The sequence below is a fragment of the Hemitrygon akajei genome, chromosome 15 (assembly GCF_048418815.1).
Source record: "Hemitrygon akajei chromosome 15, sHemAka1.3, whole genome shotgun sequence".
NCBI classification, from domain to species: Eukaryota; Metazoa; Chordata; class Chondrichthyes; order Myliobatiformes; family Dasyatidae; genus Hemitrygon; species Hemitrygon akajei.
The window spans coordinates 56,522,550-56,543,497 of record NC_133138.1 but is presented as its reverse complement, the minus strand read 5'-3'; the positions used below and the strand labels follow the sequence as shown (position 1 = coordinate 56,543,497).

At 43.7% G+C, this 20,948-nt stretch overlaps 1 protein-coding gene across 2 annotated transcripts in view; it reads right to left on the bottom strand.

Moving 5' to 3' along the window:
• The window catches only part of rnf44 (ring finger protein 44), a 158,712-nt gene extending 142,375 nt beyond the window's left edge, over nt 1-16,337 (bottom strand). The window contains exon 1 of one of the 2 annotated variants that reach the window (XM_073067602.1): nt 15,593-16,337. In XM_073067602.1, coding sequence (XP_072923703.1) covers nt 15,593-15,854 — 262 coding nt within the window. In that variant the 5' untranslated portion in view covers nt 15,855-16,337. The remainder of the gene's footprint in view (nt 1-15,592) is intronic. The other variant, XM_073067603.1, reaches the window with a different exon arrangement.
• Nucleotides 16,338-20,948: the final 4,611 nt, after the last annotated feature.

Genomic DNA, 20,948 nt, shown 5'->3' with positions numbered 1-20,948 from the left:
ATAAAGCAACAATGGCTGAAGTTTCTGGGAGTAATTTGGAAGATGCAGGATCAGTCCATCCCAAAGTAGAAGCAGCATTCTAAAGAGAGAAAGAAGCAACATGACTGACAACGGAAGTCAAAGACAGTATAAAAGCAAAGGGGACAATATAGCAAAATATATCAGGAAGGTAGAGGATTGGGAAGCTTTTAAAAGCAACAAAACAAAAGTTTTTACAGATATATAAAGAGTAAATGAGAGCCAAGAATGGATATCAGACTGTTGGAAAATGAAACTGCAGAGGGAGTAATAGAGAACAAAGAATGGCAGACAAACTCAGAAAGTATTTTGCATCAGTCTTCACAAGCAGCGTGTTAAAAATTCAAGAGTGTCAGGGGGCAGAAGAGGATGTAGTGGCTATTACTAACGAAGAGATGCTTGGGAAACTGAATTGTCTGAATGTAGACAAGCCACCTGAACCAGATGGACTACACCCCAGTGTTTGGAAAGATGTAGCTGAAGAGATTGCAGAGGCATTAATAGTGATCTTTCAAGAATCACTAAATTCTGGAATGGTTCCAGAGGACTGGAAAATTGCAAGTATCATTTCATTCTTTAAGACGGAAGAGAGGCACAAGATTGGATATTATAGGTCAGATAGCCTGACTTCAGTGGTCCATTATCACGGGTGAGGTTTTGGGATTGTGATGAGTAAACCAGGCTGAGGAGGGGTCCAGAGTTGACCCCCCCCCCCAGTGAACTATGCTGCTAATGAGAGAGAAAGAAGAGGGGGGAGGCACCCAGCGCAGATGTGAGAGAGAGAGACAAAGATTTAAAGTTATGGCTGCATGGCTGATTATTTACTTTTGCTCCAAGGACACTTTTGCCTGCTTGTAAGATTCTTGCTGAGACAGCAAAGCAGGACCAGGTGATGGACGGCCAGTGCCCTGCAAGTGATGATAAAAAGTAGGTCTGCTGAGACACAAGCAGACACACCACGGGACACTGAAAGAGCGTTGTGCACCCATGTGAAGGTGGGGTGTGACTGGTGGGGGCTTGTTTGTGTGTCCACCCTTCCCTGGGTGACAGGCTTACCACTGAAGAACGGTCATGCCTGGTACGGGGTCACAATCGGTGACCATAACAGGACAGGAAGACAACGGAAGGTCCAACGGCAACAGCATCACTTCTCTCTCTCTCCAACACTACACCAGAACTACCTCGACCTAAACTAAACTGAACTCCGCATCATCATAAGACTATTCATTTATCCCTAGACTTTGAAAGAGCTTGGTTTTTGATTCTCATTTCCACACTACTGTATATATCATTGCTAACCTGTTTCATATATTTACATTTTATAGTACTGTATTACTTAGTTTACTAATAAACACTATTAGTTACAGTAATACCAGACTCCAATGTGTATTCCATTTCTGCTGGTCCGGTAACCCGTTCACAGGGTAAGTGACAGGATATTTGATGGCACATGATAAAATATGCTGGTCAGCATCATTTCCTAAAGGGAAAATGCTGCCTAATAAATCTGTTGGACTTCTTCGGGGAAATAACAGGCAGGATAGACAAATGAGAGTCAGTGGATGCTGTTTACTTGGGTTTTCATAAAACCTTTAACAAGTTGCAGGACATGAGGTTGCTAAACAACATAAGAGCCTTCAATTTTACAGAAGAGATACCAGCATGGATGGAAGGTTAGCTGACTGGTAGAAGGCAAAGAGTGGGAATAAAGGGGGCCTTTTTCTGCCAGTGACTATTTGTGTTTCATGGGAATCTGTCCACTACTTTTCAAGCTATGTGATAATGATCTAGATGACAGAATTAATGGTTTTGTGGCTAGGTTGACAGGTGAAGAAGCAGGTAGTATTGAAGAAGCAGAGGGTCTGTAGAAGGACTTGGACACATTAGGAGAGTGGGCAAAGAAACGGCAGATGAAATACAGTGTAGGGAACTGTATGGTCACACATTTTAGTAGATGGAATCAAGTCACAGACTGATTTTCTAAAGGGGTGGGGTGAATTCAGAAATTGGAGTTGCAAAGGGACTTGGGAGACCTGGTGCAAGATTTCCAAAAGGTTAACCGCATGTTTTGTCGTTAGTTAGAGGACTAGAATCTAAAAGCAAGGAGGTAACGCTAAGTCTTTACAAGGCATTTCTTTTCGGTGCTCTTCAATCAACACAAGAGGTGGTTCTTTGGTGACGCAGCACAGAGCTTAAAAAGAACTTGGGAGCTTTCTGCTTTCTTTTGACAGGCTGAAATCAAAGTCAGAGGTCATTTGTTAGGTGACGCATCAATGAAGGGCCAATAAGAAGAAAGGAGGTGTAAGTGGATCAGACATTGTTCGAGTTTTCCAGTGTTAGATTGGTTCAGCTTTGACTCAACAGGCTTGGACGGGAACAGGCAAAGGTCCTAAGTAAGCAAGAAAGTTTCCAGTAAATTCTTTTTCCCCTCTGTTATTACATAGCTAGTGTGCTGAGAATGGATCCAAAAATAGTGGTTTGTTTCTTGTGTGAAATTTAGGAGACCTTCAGTCTCCCTGATAACTATATCCGCAGGAAATCCACCAAGCTACGGCTCCTTAAAGACCATGTTAAGGAACTGGGGCTGCAGCTGGATGACCTTTGGCTCATATGGCAAAACAAGACAGTGACAGATAGGAACTACAGCGAAGTAGTCACCTCTAAGTTGCAGGAGACAAGTACCTAGGTGACTGTCAGTAGAGGGAAAGGGAAATGGACAGCAGGTGCAGAGTACCCCAGGGCTGTTTCACTCAGTAAGTATATCACTTTGAAAACAATTGGGTGGTGGTGATGACCTACCCTGGGTGACAACCAGGTCTCTGGTCTTGAATCTGACTGCGGCTTAGAAGAGGAGGAGTAGAAGAGTAGTGCTCTAATGATAGGGTTGCAAAAATTAGAGTTGCAAAAAGCAGATTCTATGGACTTAAAAGAGACACCCTGACGGTATGTTGCCTCCCAGGTGCCAGGGTCAGTGATGTCTTGGATTGGATCTGGCATTGTAAAGGGGGAGGGTGAACAGCTGGAAGTTGTGGTACATACTGGTATCAATGACACATGTAGGAACAAGGATGAGGACCTGAAAAGAGAATATAGGGAGTTAGGTAGAAAGCTGAAAAGCAGATGCTCCAGGATGATTGGTAATGCTGCAGCTATATAGGACCCTGGTCAGACCCCACTTGGAGTACTGTGCTCAGTTCTGATCGCCTCACTAGAGGAAGGATGTGGAAACCATAGAAAGGGTGCAGAGGAAACTTATAAGGATGTTGCCTGGATTGGGGAGCATGCCTTATGGGAATAGGTTGAGTGAACTCAGCCTTTTCTCCTTGGAGTGAAGGAGAATGAGAAGTGACCTGACAGAGGTGTACAAGATGATGAAAGGCATTGATCGTGTGGATAGTCAGAGGCTTTTTTCCAGGGCTGAAATGGTTGCCACAAGAGGACACAGGTTTAAGGTGCTGGGGAGTAGGTACAGAGGAGATGTCGGGGTAATCTTTTTACTCAAGAGAGTGGTGAATGCATGGAATGGGCTGCCAGTAACGGTGGTGAAGGCAGATATGATAGGGTCTTTTAAGAGACTTTTAGGTAGGTTCATGGAGCTTAGTAAAATAAGGGCTATAGGTAAGCCTAGTAATTTCTAAGGTAGGGACGTGTTTGGCACAGTTTTGTGGGCTGAAGGGCCTGTATTATGCTGTAGGTTTTCTATGTTTCTATGATTGGAAGGGGACACTAGCAGGGTTGATGACAGAACAGCAATGGCTGGTGTTTGTAGGGGAATTTCGGAAAGCTCAGCAAAGATGTATCCCAAAGATGAAGTAATCTAAGGGAAGGATGAGGCAACAGTGGTTGATAAGGGAAGTCAAAGACAGCTTAAAATCAAAAGAGAGGGCATATAATATAACAAAAATAGTGGGAAGGTAGAGGATTGGGAAGGTTTTAGAAACCAGCAGAAGGCAACTAAAAACCCATAAAAAGAGAAAAGAAGAAATATGAGGGTAAGCTAGCCAATAATATAAAAGAGGATAATGTTTTTTTCAGAAATATAAAAAGTAAAAGAGAGATGAGCGTGGATATCCAACTGCAGGAAAATGATGCTGGGGAGGTACTAATGGGGGGCAATTAAATGGTAGACAAACTGAATAAGTATTTTGTGTCAGTCTTCACTGTGGTAGACATGAGTAGAATGCCAGAAATGCGAGTGTTAGGGGACAGAAGTGAGTGTCATTGCTATTACTAAGGAGAAGGCGTCTGGGAAGCTGAAAAATCTGAAGGTAGATAAATCACCTGAACAGATGGACTACACCACAGGGTTCTGAAAGAGGTAGCAGAAGAGATAGTGGAGACATTAGTAATGTTCTTTCAAAAATCTCTAGATTCCGGAATGGTTCTGGAGGGCTAGAAAATTTTAAATGCCACGCCACTCTTTATGAAGGGAGGGAGGCAAAAGAAAGGAAATTATAGGCCAGTTAGCCTGACTTAAGTGGTTGAAAAGATGTTGGACTCTGTTATTAAACATGAGGTTTCAGTATACTTGGAGGCACACAATAAAGTAGGCTAAAGTCAGCATGGTTTTCTAAAGGGGAAATCTTGCCTGACAAATTTGTTGGAATTCTTTGAGGAAACAACAGGTAGGATAGACAAAGGAGAGTCAGTTGATACTATTTATTTGGATTTTCAGATGGCCTTTGACAAGCTGCCACACATGAAGCTGCTTAACAAGATAAGAGCCCATAGTGTAACAGGAAAGATATTACCATGGATAGATTGGCTGACTAGCAGGAAGCAAAGACTGGGAATAAAGGGGGCATTTTCTGGTTGGCTGCTGGTGAATAGTAGAGTTCTGCAGGGGCTGGTGTTGGGACAACTTCTTTTCACATTTTATGTCAATGATTTGGATGAAGAAATTTATGTCTTTGCGGCCAAATTTGCAGATGATACAAAGCTGGGTGGAGAGGCAGGCAGTGTTGAGGAAGCAAGAGTGTCTGCGGAAGGACTTATACAGATCGGGGGGACAGGCAAAGCAGTGGCAGATTGAATATAGTGCAGGGAAGTGCATGATTACGGGGTACGTGTCAAAATAAAGGCATGGACTATTTTATAAACTAGGACAAAATTCCAGAATCAGAAAGGTAGAGGTACTTGAAAGTCCTTGTGCAGGATTCACTAAAGGTTAACTTGCTGGTTGCGTTGGTGGTAAGAAATGCAAACACAATGTTAGCAGTCACTTCAATAGGACTAAAATACAAAAGCAAGAATATAATGCTGGGGCAATTTTATAAGGCATTACTTGGGAGTACAGTACTCTGAGCAGTTTTGGGCCATTATCTAAGTAAAGTTGTGCAGGCATTGCAGAGGGTCCAGATGAACTTCATAAGAATGATCACAGGAATGAAAGGGTTAAGATATGAGTTTCATTTGATAGCTCTGGGTCTGAACTCACTGGAGTTTAGAAAAATGAGTTGGGGGATCTTATTGCAACCTATCAAATATTGAAAAGTCTGGATAAAGCATTGTGGAGAATATGCTTCCTTTAGTGGGGGAGCCTAGGACCAGAGGGCACAGCTTTAGAATCAAGCGATATACATTTTAAGCACAGATAATGAAAAATATATTTAGCCAGAGAGTGGTAATTCTGTGCAATTTATTACCACAAAAAGTTCTGCAGGCCAAGGCTTGGGTATATTTAGTGCAGAGGTTGATAAGTTCTTAGTTAATCAGGGAGTCAAAGAGTACAGGGAGAAGACAGGAGAATGGGGTTGAGAGGGATAATAAATCAGCCATGATGTATTGGTGGAGCAGACTTGATGTGCCAAATGACCTATTTCTGTTCCTATGTCTTACTGTCTTAAGGAATTGTTGAGACCATATTTAGAGTATTGTGAGCAGTTTTAGTTTCCATATCTAAGAAAGGATGCACTGCTATTGGAGAGGATTTAGAGGAGATTTACAAGAATGATCCCATAAATGAAAGGGTTAAAGGATGAGGAGCATTTGATGGCTCTGGCCCTGTACTCATGCAGTTTAGAAGGAGGGGAAATCTCACTGAAACCTATCGAATATTGAAAGGCTAAGATAGAGTGGACGTGGAAAGGCTGTTTCCAATGGGTGGGAGAGACTAGGACTAGATGGAGCAGTCTCAGAATGGAAGGATATCTCATTAGAACAGATGCTTTCTTTAGCCAGAGGGTGGTGAACCTGTGGCATATACAGCTGTGAAAGGCAAGAGAACAGGTATATTTAAAGTGGGGTCTGATAGGTTCTTGATTAATAAAGACATTAAAGGTTCCAGGGAGAAGGCAGAAAAATGCGGTTCAGAGGGAAAATAAATCAGCCATGATTGAATAGCAGAGCAGGCTTGATGAGCTGATTGGCTCCTATGTCTTAAGATCTAATGGTTTTATGGTATTTATGATAAATACCATAATACAGAGTGCATTAAGAATGGAAGTTGGATTTTGGATTTATATCTTGACCCACTATTGACATGATGAACAATAATGAAGAGCTAATCAAATGTCATCAATGAGGAAAATAAATTTGGCCTCATAGGTGGTTCATAAAATTAAGTGGGGGGGGGGGTAGTATGGACAATGTTTGAAACTCACTTTTGCATTAATTATCCTAAATGTTATTTACTGTCCTATTTGTGTGACTACAGTTTTAGCATTAATACACGAGGACTTGCATGTAATTTTTAGATTGAATAGTAGTGAGTGCATTGAATAAATGTCCAGTTATTCTCAGAGTTTGCTTCTGAGCTTGAAAAAGTTTTAATTTATAATTATAAAGTAAACAGATTGTGAAAAATATATTCCTATTTAAATGAAAAATTATGAGATATTTTGAAACAACATGATAACTTAAGGAAATAATGAACGAGTCCCATGGTGTAAATTTGTTGAGAAAATACATAGAATACACATAGAGCACAATATTAATCCAGCTCTATACATTGTACTGCTCAGTTGACAGACGTTCCACAAAATATCTTTGAACACTTTTTTCTTACAGATTTTTAATAAACTTTTTATTTGAGATGGGATGAAACAAAACAAAATTACTTCCATCTAGACATGTTAAGAATACTAAATGCTTTTTTGATTCACATAAGTCAAAGCTAGCTTGAAGCTAATGCAGGAACATTAGAGATGAGAGCAACAACAAGCTATCCATCTTTGAACCAACAAGGTAATGGCTGATATGATTTTGACCTCAACTGTACTTCCACAAACACTTGATTTGCTCTAAGCTCCATTTCAGCTAATATACTAATGACTCCACTTCCTGAAGTAGAAAATTAAAAGATTTGTACCATTTTTAAAGAGAAAAAATATTATTTTACCTCAGTTTTAAATAAAACAGCCATTTATTCGAATGACATGCACTACCACCGCCAAACCCACCACCATCTCTACCCAATATGAGGAAACATTCCCACAGCATCTAACATGTCAAGCCCTCTCAAAATCTTTTAGATTTCAATAAGATCACCTTTCATTCTTTTAAAATCCAGTATGATCCAATTTGCTCTTAATTGTTTTAAGGTAGTGTGATTAAGAAGATACTTATTTGTAAGTGTTGATTTGCTGCCAAATTATCAAAAATGTCAATGAAAATTATACAACAAATCAATTGACAAAGGGAAGAAATATTTATTCCCTTCATTTGCTTTTTTATTGTTTGCCAGCAGTCATCTTATGTTCAGCCTAGCATCACTTTATGGATATACTGCACAATCAAGCTATCTTATGTATTTATATTTATAGTTTATTATTATTATTATTATTATTGTGTGCTATATATTTTGTATGTTTTTGGTGCTGCATCAGATCTAGGGTAACAATGATTTTGTTCTTACGTTTGTGTATAGAAAATTACTTTAAGCAATCTTGAATAATGTTGAGCATGAATTGGAAGATGCTCATTTCTTCTTGAAAAAAAGTTTGTAGGAAAAGACAACATCTGGTACAAGTCCAGGATATTTGAAGCTATCGATATATTATTTTTAGAAGTGGCCTACACAGAAGTGGAAACATTGAGCAACACACACAAAATGCTGAAGAAATCGGCAAGCCAGGCAGCATCTACGGAGAGAATAAACAGTTGACACTTTGGGCTTCATCAGGTCTGGAAAGGAAAAGGGCAGAAGCCAGAAATTGAAGGCGGGGTGAGGTGAAGGAATACAAACTGGCAGCTGATAAGTGAGGGGAAGGTGGGGGAAGATGAAGTAAGAATAATGGAGGGGATAAGTGGAAAAGGAAAAAGGGCTGAAGAAGAGGGAATCTAATAGGAGAGGACAGTGAACAGAAAGGAAGATGGAGGGGTGCCAGAGGGAGATGATGGGCAAGTGAGGAGAAGAGTAGGGGTGAGAGAATAATCAGACTAGGGAATGGACAAATAGGGAAGGGAGAGGGGAAGTAATTATCAGGAGTTAGGTAAATCTATGTTCTTGTTATCAGGTTGGAGACTACCCAGATGGAAGAGGAGGCATTACTCCTCAAGCTGAGTTTGACCTCACTGTGGCAGTAGAAGAGGCCATGGACAGACATGTCAGAATGGAAATGGGACGTCATACTGAATTGGTAGCAACTGGAAGATCCTGGCTTTCACAGTGGACGGAGTGAAGCAGTTCAATGAAGTGGTCCCTCAATCTACACCATGTCTCCCTGATGTTGGGGGTGGGGGGCACTGGGAGCACCAAATACAATCACTGATGGCAATAGATGTACAAGTGAAGTGTTGCCTCACCTGGAAGGACTGTTTAGGGCCCTGAATGGTGGTGAATGAGGAGGTGTAGGGGCACATGTAGCACTTAAAAAGCTTGCAGGAATAAGTGCCAGGAAGGAAATCAGTGAGGAGGGGCAAGGGAGTCATATGGAAGGATGGGCCGAGGGGAGATGTGTGGAAAATGGAGGGAAATGGTTGGAGATGCAACACCTCCCATTCCACCTGGGAAGCCTTCAATGCCACGGCGTGAACGTTACTCTCCTCTCTTTTCACTCCCCATTCTGGTTATCCTCTCAAACCTCTCCTCTTCACCTGCTCATCACGTGCCTCTGGTTACCCACCTCCTTCCATGGTCCTTTCCTATTAGATTCCTTCTTCTTCCGGCCTTCACCTCTTCCACCTATCACCTCCAAGCTTCCTACTTCATTCCCTCGCACTCATCCACCCACCCACCTTCCCCCTCACTTATCACCTGCCAGCTTGTAAGTCTTCCCTCCCTCCAACTTCTTATTCTGGCTTCTACCCCCCTTCATTCTAGTCTCGATGTGTCACAAGTGTGGAGCACAGGCAGACCCAAATGCAGCACACAAACACGTTTTGTAGCGTTAACAGAAACAGAGTTTATTAATAGTTTCTAGGAAAGCAGGGAAGCAAGGATTGTACAGAGAGACATCAAGGAGTGAATGAAGCGGAAGCAGGAATATGCGTGGCTGGAATTGGGCTCGGACCCTGGACTTAGACTGGGACTCAGCGCCTGGGCTTGGCCTGGGACTCGCGACCCGCACTTGGATTTGAATTGGGACTTGAAACTCGGAACCTTGGAACACAGAGCCGGGACTCCTCATGGACACGGGACACAGAGCCGGGACTCTTCCTTGGACACGGGACACAGAGCCGGGACTCTTCCTTGGACACCGGACTCAGAGCCGGGACTCTTCATGGACACCGGACACAGAGCCGGGACTCTTCATGGACACCGGACACAGAGCCAGGACTCCTCATGGACACGGGACACAGAGCCGGGACTCTTCATGGACACTGGACACAGAGCCGGGACTCTTCCTGGACACTGGACACAGAGCCGGGACTCTTCCTTGGACACCGGACACAGAGCCGGGACTCTTCATGGACACTGGACACAGAGCCGGGACTCTTCCTTGGACACCGGACACAGACCCGGGACTCTTCATGGACACCGGACACAGAGCCGGGACTCTTCATGGACACCGGACACAGAGCCGGGACTCTTCCTTGGACACCGGACACAGAGCCGGGACTCTTCATGGACACCGGACACAGAGCCGGGACTCTTCATGGACACCGGACACAGAGCCGGGACTCTTCATGGACACCGGACACAGAGCCGGGACTCTTCATGGACAACGGACACAGAGCTGGGACTCTTCATGGACACCGGACACAGAGCCGGGACTCATCCTTGGACACCGGACACACAGCCGGGACTCTTCATGGACACCGGACACAGAGCCGGGACTCTTCATGGACACGGGACACAGAGCCGGGACTCTTCATGGACACCGGACACACAGCCGGGACTCTTCATGGACACCGGACACGCAGCCGGGACTCTTCATGGACACCGGACACACAGCCGGGACTCTTCATGGACACCGGACACACAGCCGGGACTCTTCATGGACACCGGACACACAGCCGGGACTCTTCCTTGGACACGGGACACAGAGCCGGGACTCTTCTTGGACACCGGACACAGAGCCGGGACTCTTCCTTGGACACGGGACACAGAGCCGGGACTCTTCCTTGGACACGGGACACAGAGCCGGGACTCTTCTTGGACACCGGACACAGAGCCGGGACTCTTCCTTGGACACGGGACACAGAGCCGGGACTCTTCATGGACACGGGACACAGACCCGGGACATTTCATGGACATCGGACACAGAGCCGGGTCTCTTCATGGACATCGGATACAGAGCCGGGACTCTTCATGGACACCCGACACAGAGCCGGGACTCTTCATGGACACCGGACACAGAGCCGGGACTCTTCATGGACACCGGACACAGAGCCGGGACTCTTCATGGACATCGGACACAGAGCCGGGACTCTTCCTTGGACACTGGACACAGAGCCGGGACTCTTCATGGACACCGGACACAGAGCCGGGACTCTTCATGGACACCGGACACAGAGCCGGGACACTTCATGGACACCGGACACAGAGCCGGGACTCTTCATGGACATCGGACACAGAGCCGGGACTCTTCATGGACATGGGACACAGAGCCGGGACTCTTCATGGACACCGGACACAGAGCCGGGACTCTTCATGGACACCGGACACAGAGCCGGGACTCTTCCTTGGACATCGGACACAGAGCCGGGACTCTTCCTTGGACATCGGACACAGAGCCGGGACTCTTCATGGACACGGGACACAGAGCCGGGACTCTTCCTTGGATACTGGACACACAGCCGGGACTCTTCCTTGGACACGGGACACAGAGCCGGGACTCTTCATGGACACCGGACACAGAGCCGGGACCCTTCCTTGGACACCGGACACAGAGCCGGGACTCTTCCTTGGACACCGGACACAGAGCCGGGACTTTTCCTTGGACACGGGATACAGAGCCGGGACTCTTCATGGACACGGGACACAGACCCGGGACTCTTCCTTGGACATCGGACACAGAGCCAGGACTCTTCATGGACATCGGACACAGAGCCAGGACTCTTCATGGACACCGGACACAGAGCCGGGACTCATCCTTGGACACCGGACACAGAGCCGGGACTCTTCCTTGGACACCGGACACACAGCCGGGACTCTTCCTTGGACACCGGACACAGAGCCGGGACTCTTCCTTGGACACCGGACACAGAGCCGGGACTCTTCCTTGGACACCGGACACAGAGCTAGGACTCTTTTTGGCCACACGACACAGAACATAGAACATGAAGAGACAGTTCCCAATTCAGGGTAGCGGCAAACGGCCAGACCTACCCAGCAGAGACAAGGACATGAGGAGACAAAACCACACAACGATAGACAGTTGTTTATCTTGGCATGGGTTGGCTCCAAGTAGCGGCGAGCTCTCAACTTGGCCTCGGAACTACAGACAGTGGCTCTTGACTCACTCCGGCAGATTAACGATGGACCCGCTCTGGCGAGGTAGTATAGCAGGCTCGCTCAGGCACGGTAACTTGATGGGCTGGCTCCAGTGAGGAGAGGCGACTTGCTTCGGGGAGAAGACTTGACTTGCTCACACTTGCTTCGGTGACGTCAGGTGACATCTGATGACGAGCTAGCACTGAGAAGCCATAAGCCAGAAACTATATACTGCTGGTTCAGCTGAGAGTCAAGTGCCTTTAATTATAGAGCCCAAGAAACACAGGGAAACATTGAATTAACGGAAAACAAGGAGTCAACAGTCCCGATCATGACACAAAGGAAATTTAAAGGGAACCAGGGAATAACCATTCAGGACCGTGACGTGATGGTCTTGGCCCAAAACATCAAATGTTCATTCCCCTCTGTAGATGCTGCCTGACTTGTTGAGTTCCTCATGTAGTTTGTGTGTATTGCTCAGTTTTTGGTTAAGGTGAAAATATTATTGGTTCATTATGAGACAAACTATAGGGAAGGAAAATATGCCCAGAGAAGGTGCAAGATGTGATTTATTTTTAAAACATCCCTTGGCAAGGCCATTCCAACTAATGACTCTACATCAAACATTAATTATGTTTTTAAAAATTTGTCGAATATGGTGGCTGCTGCCTAGTATTCTTTTCTAATTTTCTCTAAATGTCGCATCTTACTCAACCATATCAGAATTAAAAGCTATTGTTCTGGGTCTAAGGTCACAGATAGATCAGAGTGGGTAAGGAGTGGAGATGTTCTTCCTGCTGGTGGTAAATGTGGAGAGTATTACTAAGAAATCTGCAGACTCATGTTCAAACTTACTAAAACTCTCCTTTGGTTAATAATTATATTTAATTTTCCCAGCTGTCATAGTAAAATTTGAACTGCTACATCCCGGCCAATTGTCACGACCTTAAGATACAAGTCAACATGTATTCTGCTACCTTTTACAGTGAGGAGAGGATTCTATTGGACTCTGCACTTCTCCAGGCCCCATAACTCAAAGAGTTCTGCAAAGCAGACATTTAGAAATAGAGTTGCTCACCAAAGCTTCTGCCAATCTTCTCCCAGTTGGAATTGAAGCACTCCATAGCCATACAACTTTCAAGATACTCTTTAGAATATTCCACAAAAATGTAAAATTGAAAATGAAAATAAATTAAAGTTATATGTGAATTGGCTATTGTTCTAAGATACTGCACAATTTTCCCAGTTGTATCTCACAGTAGCTAACCATTGCCATAGCAACAGGAGGTTATTATACAGAGGACTCCTGTGCTCTTCAGAGTCTGGCCACTATCTATAATGTCAGGAGGAAGAATGACTAAGAAAAACATATTAGCTCACAGGCCATGCCATTCAACTCAAGGAAACATGGAAAATAAGCATCAAATTTTGTTTTTTTTGGTAAGAAAACAGAATCACCTTTATTCATGGTGGCTTGCCTAGAACTTACAAACAAAAATTACCCATTATAAATCACAATCACCAATTATCTTTTATACATTATTGTTAGTGGTTATCACTTAGGTTTAAACTAAATTATATCATTAAACCATACCATTGCTAGATGGGTATTTGGCAACAGTTATTGGGCAGAGGCCTCTTTTTGGCTGCAATTTGTGCTGCCCCAGGATCCATTTAGCTCCCAGTTATCACTCTTCAGATGCTGCAGAATTATAAAAAAGTTACTCCCCCAATGATTCCAATATCTTTTGCTGTAGCATGGCTTCTGTGATTCCTTTCCACATTAGATCGTTTTCTTCAGTGTAGAGGGAATTCTATTTTTATTTGCTAAGTTTTCATTTTTGAATTTCTATTTAAAATCATATAGAATTGTAAGCATTCTGTAGATATGACACCTCTGAAAATAGCAGGCACCCGCAAGCTCAATAACATAAAATTACTTGATCAACCTTCTGAATAAATGAATAAAACTGATGTAAAATATGGATGTACAAATTAATAAATTGTAAAATTAACATTCACGATTGGCTATATTACCCACAAAATGTTTCTATGAGCATTTCAGGTCTCTTCTACATGATCTGAATATATCCCTTTTTTTTGTTGTCAGCCATCTGTTAAGGTACCAAGGCACATGTTAAAAACTACTACAAAAATAGTTTCTCTTTGGTTGGACAGAAGTGCAGGAGCTTTATCAAATTATTCAAGTTTAAGTAACTATGTTTTGTTATTTCAGGAAACATAAAAGCATGAATTCAATCCAATGGCACGGTTGACAAGAAACTTTGATTGATGTAGCACAGGTAACCTAGCAAATGTGTTACAAGGGTACACCACAAGAATGTTCAAGAACATTCAGTTTTCAAACAAAAGTTTTCAAAAACTTTTGGGGCCATCTACTTAAAAACTGAGTGAGTGTGATTTGAAAATAAGAAAACTAAATCACATGCTGGAACTGTGAGGGACACAACACAGAAGCAGTGGGAAGAGTTGATATTACATTGCCCTTTTATCTCATTCTTTCCCACTATCCACAGGGCTCAAACGGTGTTGGTAAGCAGCAATCCACCTGTACTTCCAACAATCTAGTGGACTGTATTTAGTGTTGGTGATGTCGTCCTGTTTATAATGCAAAAAACAAAACAAAGAAATGACTATTTGAAGAGCACTTTGTTCAGTCGGCCAGGGCAACCCTAAGTCACTGCCAGTTCAATTCTCCATACTGCTCCAATGAGAACCACCGGAACGTGAGAAATGGCAATTCATCTCCCATCATGGTACATGGTAGCCCCATGGCAACCAATTCTAATAACCAGCTGATTAGTTCTGTATCAGAAATGGCGGGTTACATTGCAAGATTATCAGTCTTCACCCAGTTTTATTTACTTCTCCATAGATGCTTCGCCGGATGCTGAGTATTTACAAACGCTTTGATTTTATATCATTATCTTAGTTGTTTAACTATGGTTGGAATTACGAACTAGGACGGACAACTACCGGAACTTATTCTAACAATCAGAAGTAACTTCGTGTCGACAAGTTGGGCTGAAGGGAGAAAGAGCTTTACTGCTTCCTCGGTAATGTATAACTCAAGTTTTGATGTTGGGCTAATTCCCCCGCTGGCCAGCATTTCTGTAATTCTGCGTCCCATTCTGTTTGAATCTTTATTCGTCCGTCTGCTGTGGAGATGCTCTACTGAAAGTATTCCACACAACTAGACCAATTCTTCAATTAATGTGGTAAGTTTGAATTTACTGACCCCGTTCTAACTTGTCTTACTCTGTGCACAAATATATTGAATTTAACTTTTCAGTGGCAATATCTCAACACACTGAACTTCGCAACCGTAATCGCGGCACTGCATTCTTACATTATTACACCTGCCAGCAATGAAATCATCCAAACATATTTGGAAATCAAATGTAAAATACCCATTACGCCAACAAATTCATGTCCGGGGATCTGTGGAAAATTCCTGGCCAGACCCAGCCGATCACTGCACGCCCGGCTTCGTAAGAAGTTCAAAGGTGACTTTAATGTATATAAAAAACACCTAAACATGGGAAGCAGCGCCGACGCGTCCATTGCGTTTCTGGACTCGCATTTAAGCCTTGATTTATATAAAGATAATACTGTATTAAACAAGGATTGCGAGCAAAATTGAGAAGGTAGCCATCAGAAGGAGATAAACAAGCGTGGATTTTGACATCCCTTTCAGCCCCCTCCGGGCGACTGCTATTGAAACAACCCGCTTACCTGGCGAGGAGAGCCTGGTGCTCCGCCGCAGCGGCCCAGGGCTACAGCGGGTGCTCGGAGCGCTGTTCTGGGGCCGCCGACCCGCTGCACCGTCTAAAGTCTCCATCGGAAGGTGCGCCTGCTCGCCGTCAGAGGCTTCCTGCTGACCAGCCAGAATACTTCGCCCTTGGCACCGTGCACCACGCTTGGCTGAGAGCATCGTTGTGAAGCGGGAGCGCAGCCGGGGCTCTCCGTTTGGCTGGGCACCGCTCATCCTTGGCATATTTTTGTAATTGCTTTAAATATACTCCGCCCCCCATTCAAAGCCAGTCTTTAATCGCAGGCGTCAAACTTTCCATCATATCAGCCGCAGCGCTGCCTCATTAAACCGGTGTATTTTCGACCCCCTCTCCGGAACATAACCCGGGACCTTGGCGTGAACCAAACTTCAGAGTCGAGTGCAAACAAAATGATCCAGTGTCACCAACATTTTACAGCCGCTTCTGGTCTCGCACCACAACCCGATCGGTTCAGAAAAAGACGGGAGTTTCCGCCTCTCTCCTGGGAAATCTAGCCAGAAACTTTGTGGTGACTCCAATAACTTGTACGTGTGTGTAAAAACAGAGGGCGCCGCCGGAGACAGCCCGGTTACTGGGGAGGCATGTGTAATGTCACCGTGACCGGACTGGCTATCCGTGTGTCAGAGTGTGCCTGTACTAGGATGCCGGCTCAGACGGAGACAGTCATCCCACCGTTTCTGCTGATACTTTGTGTTCAGCCAAACATTCCCGGAACTAGCGCTTCAGATCCACTCTCAGACTCGACACATCGATTCTCTATCGCCGGATGCCGGGTGAGTTTCCATATGGACAGGCCACCCACCGCCCGCCCGTTTTAAACCTCATCCTCTCACCCTATTAAGGATTCACAACGAAAACAGTAAATAGGAGCAAGCTATTCAGTCTATCCCGTCATGGCTGATCTTCTGCTCTCATCTTGTACCCTGTGCTTTCCTTCATCTATAACAGCATGGGACAACAAAGATTTTGCTTCCTGAATACTTTTGGGCGTATTTTATGGATTTTGGACTGTTGATCATTAAAATCACCCTGAAATTTCCTTATCACATACCATTTTTTTTGTAATCTATGTTTGTTCAATTCATAATTCAAGTCAATTAAAATGTTGCCCACGATGTAGGCTGAAGTCTTCTGTCTTGCCCTGCCAGACAGAGTGGATGCTGCATGGGAGGGCAGGTTTTAGAAAGGCCATAAAAGCATCACATGCACACCGTTCTATACATCATGTTTACACGTATATCAGTTTGTGATCACATTGATGTGCGTGCTCTACACTCATAGCGTATTGTGTGTACTCAATGTAATTTTATTTTCAGGTGTATTAGTGATAGCAAAATGCCTCATCAATGTTGCAACAGCAACAATACTTTGTTATATTTGTGGCAAATACATGGTTAAATCTCAAGACAGAGCATAACTCCTCTAATGAAGACAACCTATGAGCTTTACTTTGGGTATAAAATTGGTGACCGAGACAAGGCCTGGGCTCCTCACGTTTGTTGCATTCCCATTTAGACTTCTTCCCTGCAAATCTTGGCAGTGTCAGTGATGAGCACGATGAAAGGTTTCATCAGGACATTCCAGTCATAGAGAAGTGGTATCAGGGCAACTAGAATCCATCAATGCTGGCAGATTATTTTTTGGGCACTTAAGCGAGAAGCCTCAGTCACTGAGTACTAATGAAAAATATCAACAAAACATTTTTAGCTTAGTTGAAATGTTGCAAAGTGTCAGCATCATTATGCCATTAAATGCATTATATTCAATAAAAGTTAATTACTTGTTTCTTCAAATTCCTATGTGATACAAGTAGTCTGAAGTTATATTTGTGTTCAACCTCAAGCAGTCTGTCTTAACCAAAAAAAATTCTGAGGAAGCAACACTTTTGAATAAATTTGTTGTCTAGTGACTCATTTCATTGAACATTTGAGGTAACTGGTAGAGAGATTGGGGTGGGGGGGGGAGGGGAAGAAGGCTTGGAGCTCACTGTCTGAAAAGGGGACAGAGGCAGAGACACGTGGCATATTTAAATCAATGAATGTTTTTGAACTCTCCCCCTCCTTTCCTACATTTGATCTGGAACCCTGGCAATCACCAAACTAGATGCCAGCAAAAACAAATGGTCATGGGTAACGCAAACGGGCCACAACATTTATTCTGGTCACCTCTGCCTGTCTCCCCAACCCACCTCTCTACCTTGATAAGTTCAGTAATTGACACCATAGCTCTAGATGCAACATAACCTGCTGGCATAAAGGATATTTCCACCAGCAATTTCCCCAGTGGTAGATTTCCTCTGATTCTGAGGCAAACCAGTCTACTCTTTCTTCTGCACATTTGAGCTGATTTTCTGATGTTTAAGACAACATCATGTTCACCTTTCCATTTCGATGAAGAGCTCGACAACTGCTTCATTAATTTAGCCAGACAGTTTACTATCACATATATTGATTTTTCAGTTCAATTTGGTGACACTACAAAGAATCTTTCCAAAATAAATCAGTAAACTGACTCTGTTGTATTTGGCAGTTTCAGTGTTGGCTATCCAAAATATGAGATGGAAGCTATTGGAAAATATGTTTTAAAAATACCTTTAAAATTTCTGAAATTTGAAATGTGGAGGCTTCATTAAGTATGCTAAAATGTGGCTTTGCACCCATAAATTTACTTTTTCCTATCTGGTGGTTCAAACTGCTGATTCCTGATGCCACTATTTTATATGAGAGGCAATTTTATCCACAGGAACATTATAGTTGATCTAGGTTGTGCACACGGGCATTTCAGAGAGAATCATTGTATCACTCATAAAACTGTTCAATGACTTTGACATGAGTTAACCCAGCCCTGACTGGGAAATAAACCGGAACATTCTGATTTATGTTGCTTAATTGTGTCTGTTAGATATTTTAAAAAAATCCTATCAACAGTGTACACCTCCAAACAACATCCATACACATAGACAGTTTAGGGCTTGTTTTTTAATTGCTTATAAAGTTAACAGCAGAGATAGAGGCCCAATCAGTCCGTTCTGACCCAGCTAGTTCTAATTCCCTGTGTTTAGTCCATTCCCTTCATGTACAATGGACGATGAGCTAGGTGCAGTTGTCACACTTGCTGGTTCTAATATAGTACGCCCACAATATTCTGCAGAACAACACAAGCAACAACAACAACAGAATAAAAGAAGACAAGATCAGCAGAACAAGTCCCTTTCTCACCCACCCGCCCCCTCACACACACTGACGAGCCACCAGCCCCAGCACAGGCTAAGTCCTTGGCCTCAGAAACTCAGATTCACAGACATTGAGTATCGGACATCCACCTCCAGTCCCTGGCTCAGAATTGAAGACTCAACCACAGACCTCTATTCCCAGTCTCACCGAATTCAGTCTTCAACCTTTCGGGCTTTCTACCTCTGGAGTTGCCAAGCCTTGGACTTCAGCCTGTTGCTTTGCCCTCTGGCCTTTGCCGACCTCTAAGTATCGATTCCAGGACTCGTTGATCATGGGTTTGCCACCACCGATCTGACTTCCAGGATCGCTAACCTTAGGCCATGGAATGCTTCAGGCCTTGCCTTCCTGATTCACATGGACCTCTGACTACAGTTGCCTGGGTGATCAGCAGGCTTCTGACTTGGAGTTCACTAACCTGTGGATTGCAGATCCCTTCAGCCCTTCAGGATTGTTGACCTTCAACCATAGAGTGTTCCGACCTGAACTCCAAACACAGGCTCCTACCCCTGACTCTTCATTCCCTGTCCCTAAACCCTGACTGCCATGCTGTGTCCAAAACCATCACTATAAACGCTTAAAACAACGAAGTCTAAGCCATTGGTAGACATTACAGCTCGGTGTCATCTTGACTGGATAGTCATACCTTCATTCTGAGAAGCAACCTTCAACCACCAATCTCTGTTTCCTACCTCCAAGCCAATTTTGAATCTACCTAGCTAGTGTCATGGTGAATGCTGTCATCGACTGAACCCAGGTGCGGAAGAATGGCATACTCCCACTTAGAGACAGAAACAAGAAGTTTTACAGAGGAATGCCAACAGAACATTGGTGGTATGACTGAACAAATAATTCCTAACACACGGACTGCATGAAAAGTGCTGAAAGGGAGTCCACTTTAAATAATTACAAAAAGCAGAAAACCCCTGCCCATCACAATTAACAACAAGATTAAATGGAAAACACAAGGGCTTAATGACTCTTGTTAAGACAATTAGTAAATACAGGTGCTTAAAAAATCTAGAAGTCCAACACTTTATGGTATGCCGCAGAGGCCCGCAATTTTCATAACAGTTAGCCCTCTTTTTATTCCATGGGACGTTACATTCCAGTCCACCTACCATTATAGGAACTTTTCAAAGACGTTGCTAAAGTCCAAGTAAACAATACCTACTGCCTTACCCTCATCTACCTTTTTGGTTACCTTTTTAAAAAAAATTCTAAAATATTCATCAAGCACAACTTTGCACAAAGCCACGCTGACTCCTTCTAATCTGACAATGTCTATCCAAATGCTGGTAGATCCTGTACCTCAGCTTTCCCTTCAGTAACTTCCTCATGACCAATGTCAGGCTGAATGGCCTGTAGTTCCCTTGTCCTTTTTACCCTTCTTAAAAAATGGAACAATATTAGCATGAACTTCACATGTGGCTAACAATGAAACAAATATCTCAACAAGGGTATTACAAGTGTCTGCGGCACACCTATCAACACTGATCCCAAAGATGCCACAATATGCCTGCTAATAGAATCTTCTGTTGAGAACCAAGCTTCTAAGAATTCTCTTGATTTCTTGTGTTGTGCTTCTTCCAGGATTTTTGTAGAGGACCCAACGTTCACAACGACTGCTAACCAGGCATACAGGCCAGCGGAAATCACTTAGCTATCTGGTTGGCCGAGATCCAGTGGAGACTAGCTAGCAACGCAACAACCAACCAATCAGAATCACAGGTCAGACCAATATAAACGCGAGCACTCAGCAGAAACAACACTCAATTCCACACTGATGATGTCACCTTGACTGGTGATGGAAGGTTTGTGACCAAACCTTCAGGCTCAGTGAGCATCAGTCAACAGGCAAGCAGCCAACCCAAGCTACCAATCTTCTCTTTCTCCTCAAACAGCCTATGCATTTATTCCTTCTAACAAAATGCACTTTCAACACTGTACTACATTTGTCATTTTTTTTTGCCGTTTCTTCAAATCTGTTAAAGTATTTCTGGAGACATCCTGCTTTCTCAACACCATCTTTGAATCATCCACAGACTTGGCCACAAAGCCATCGAT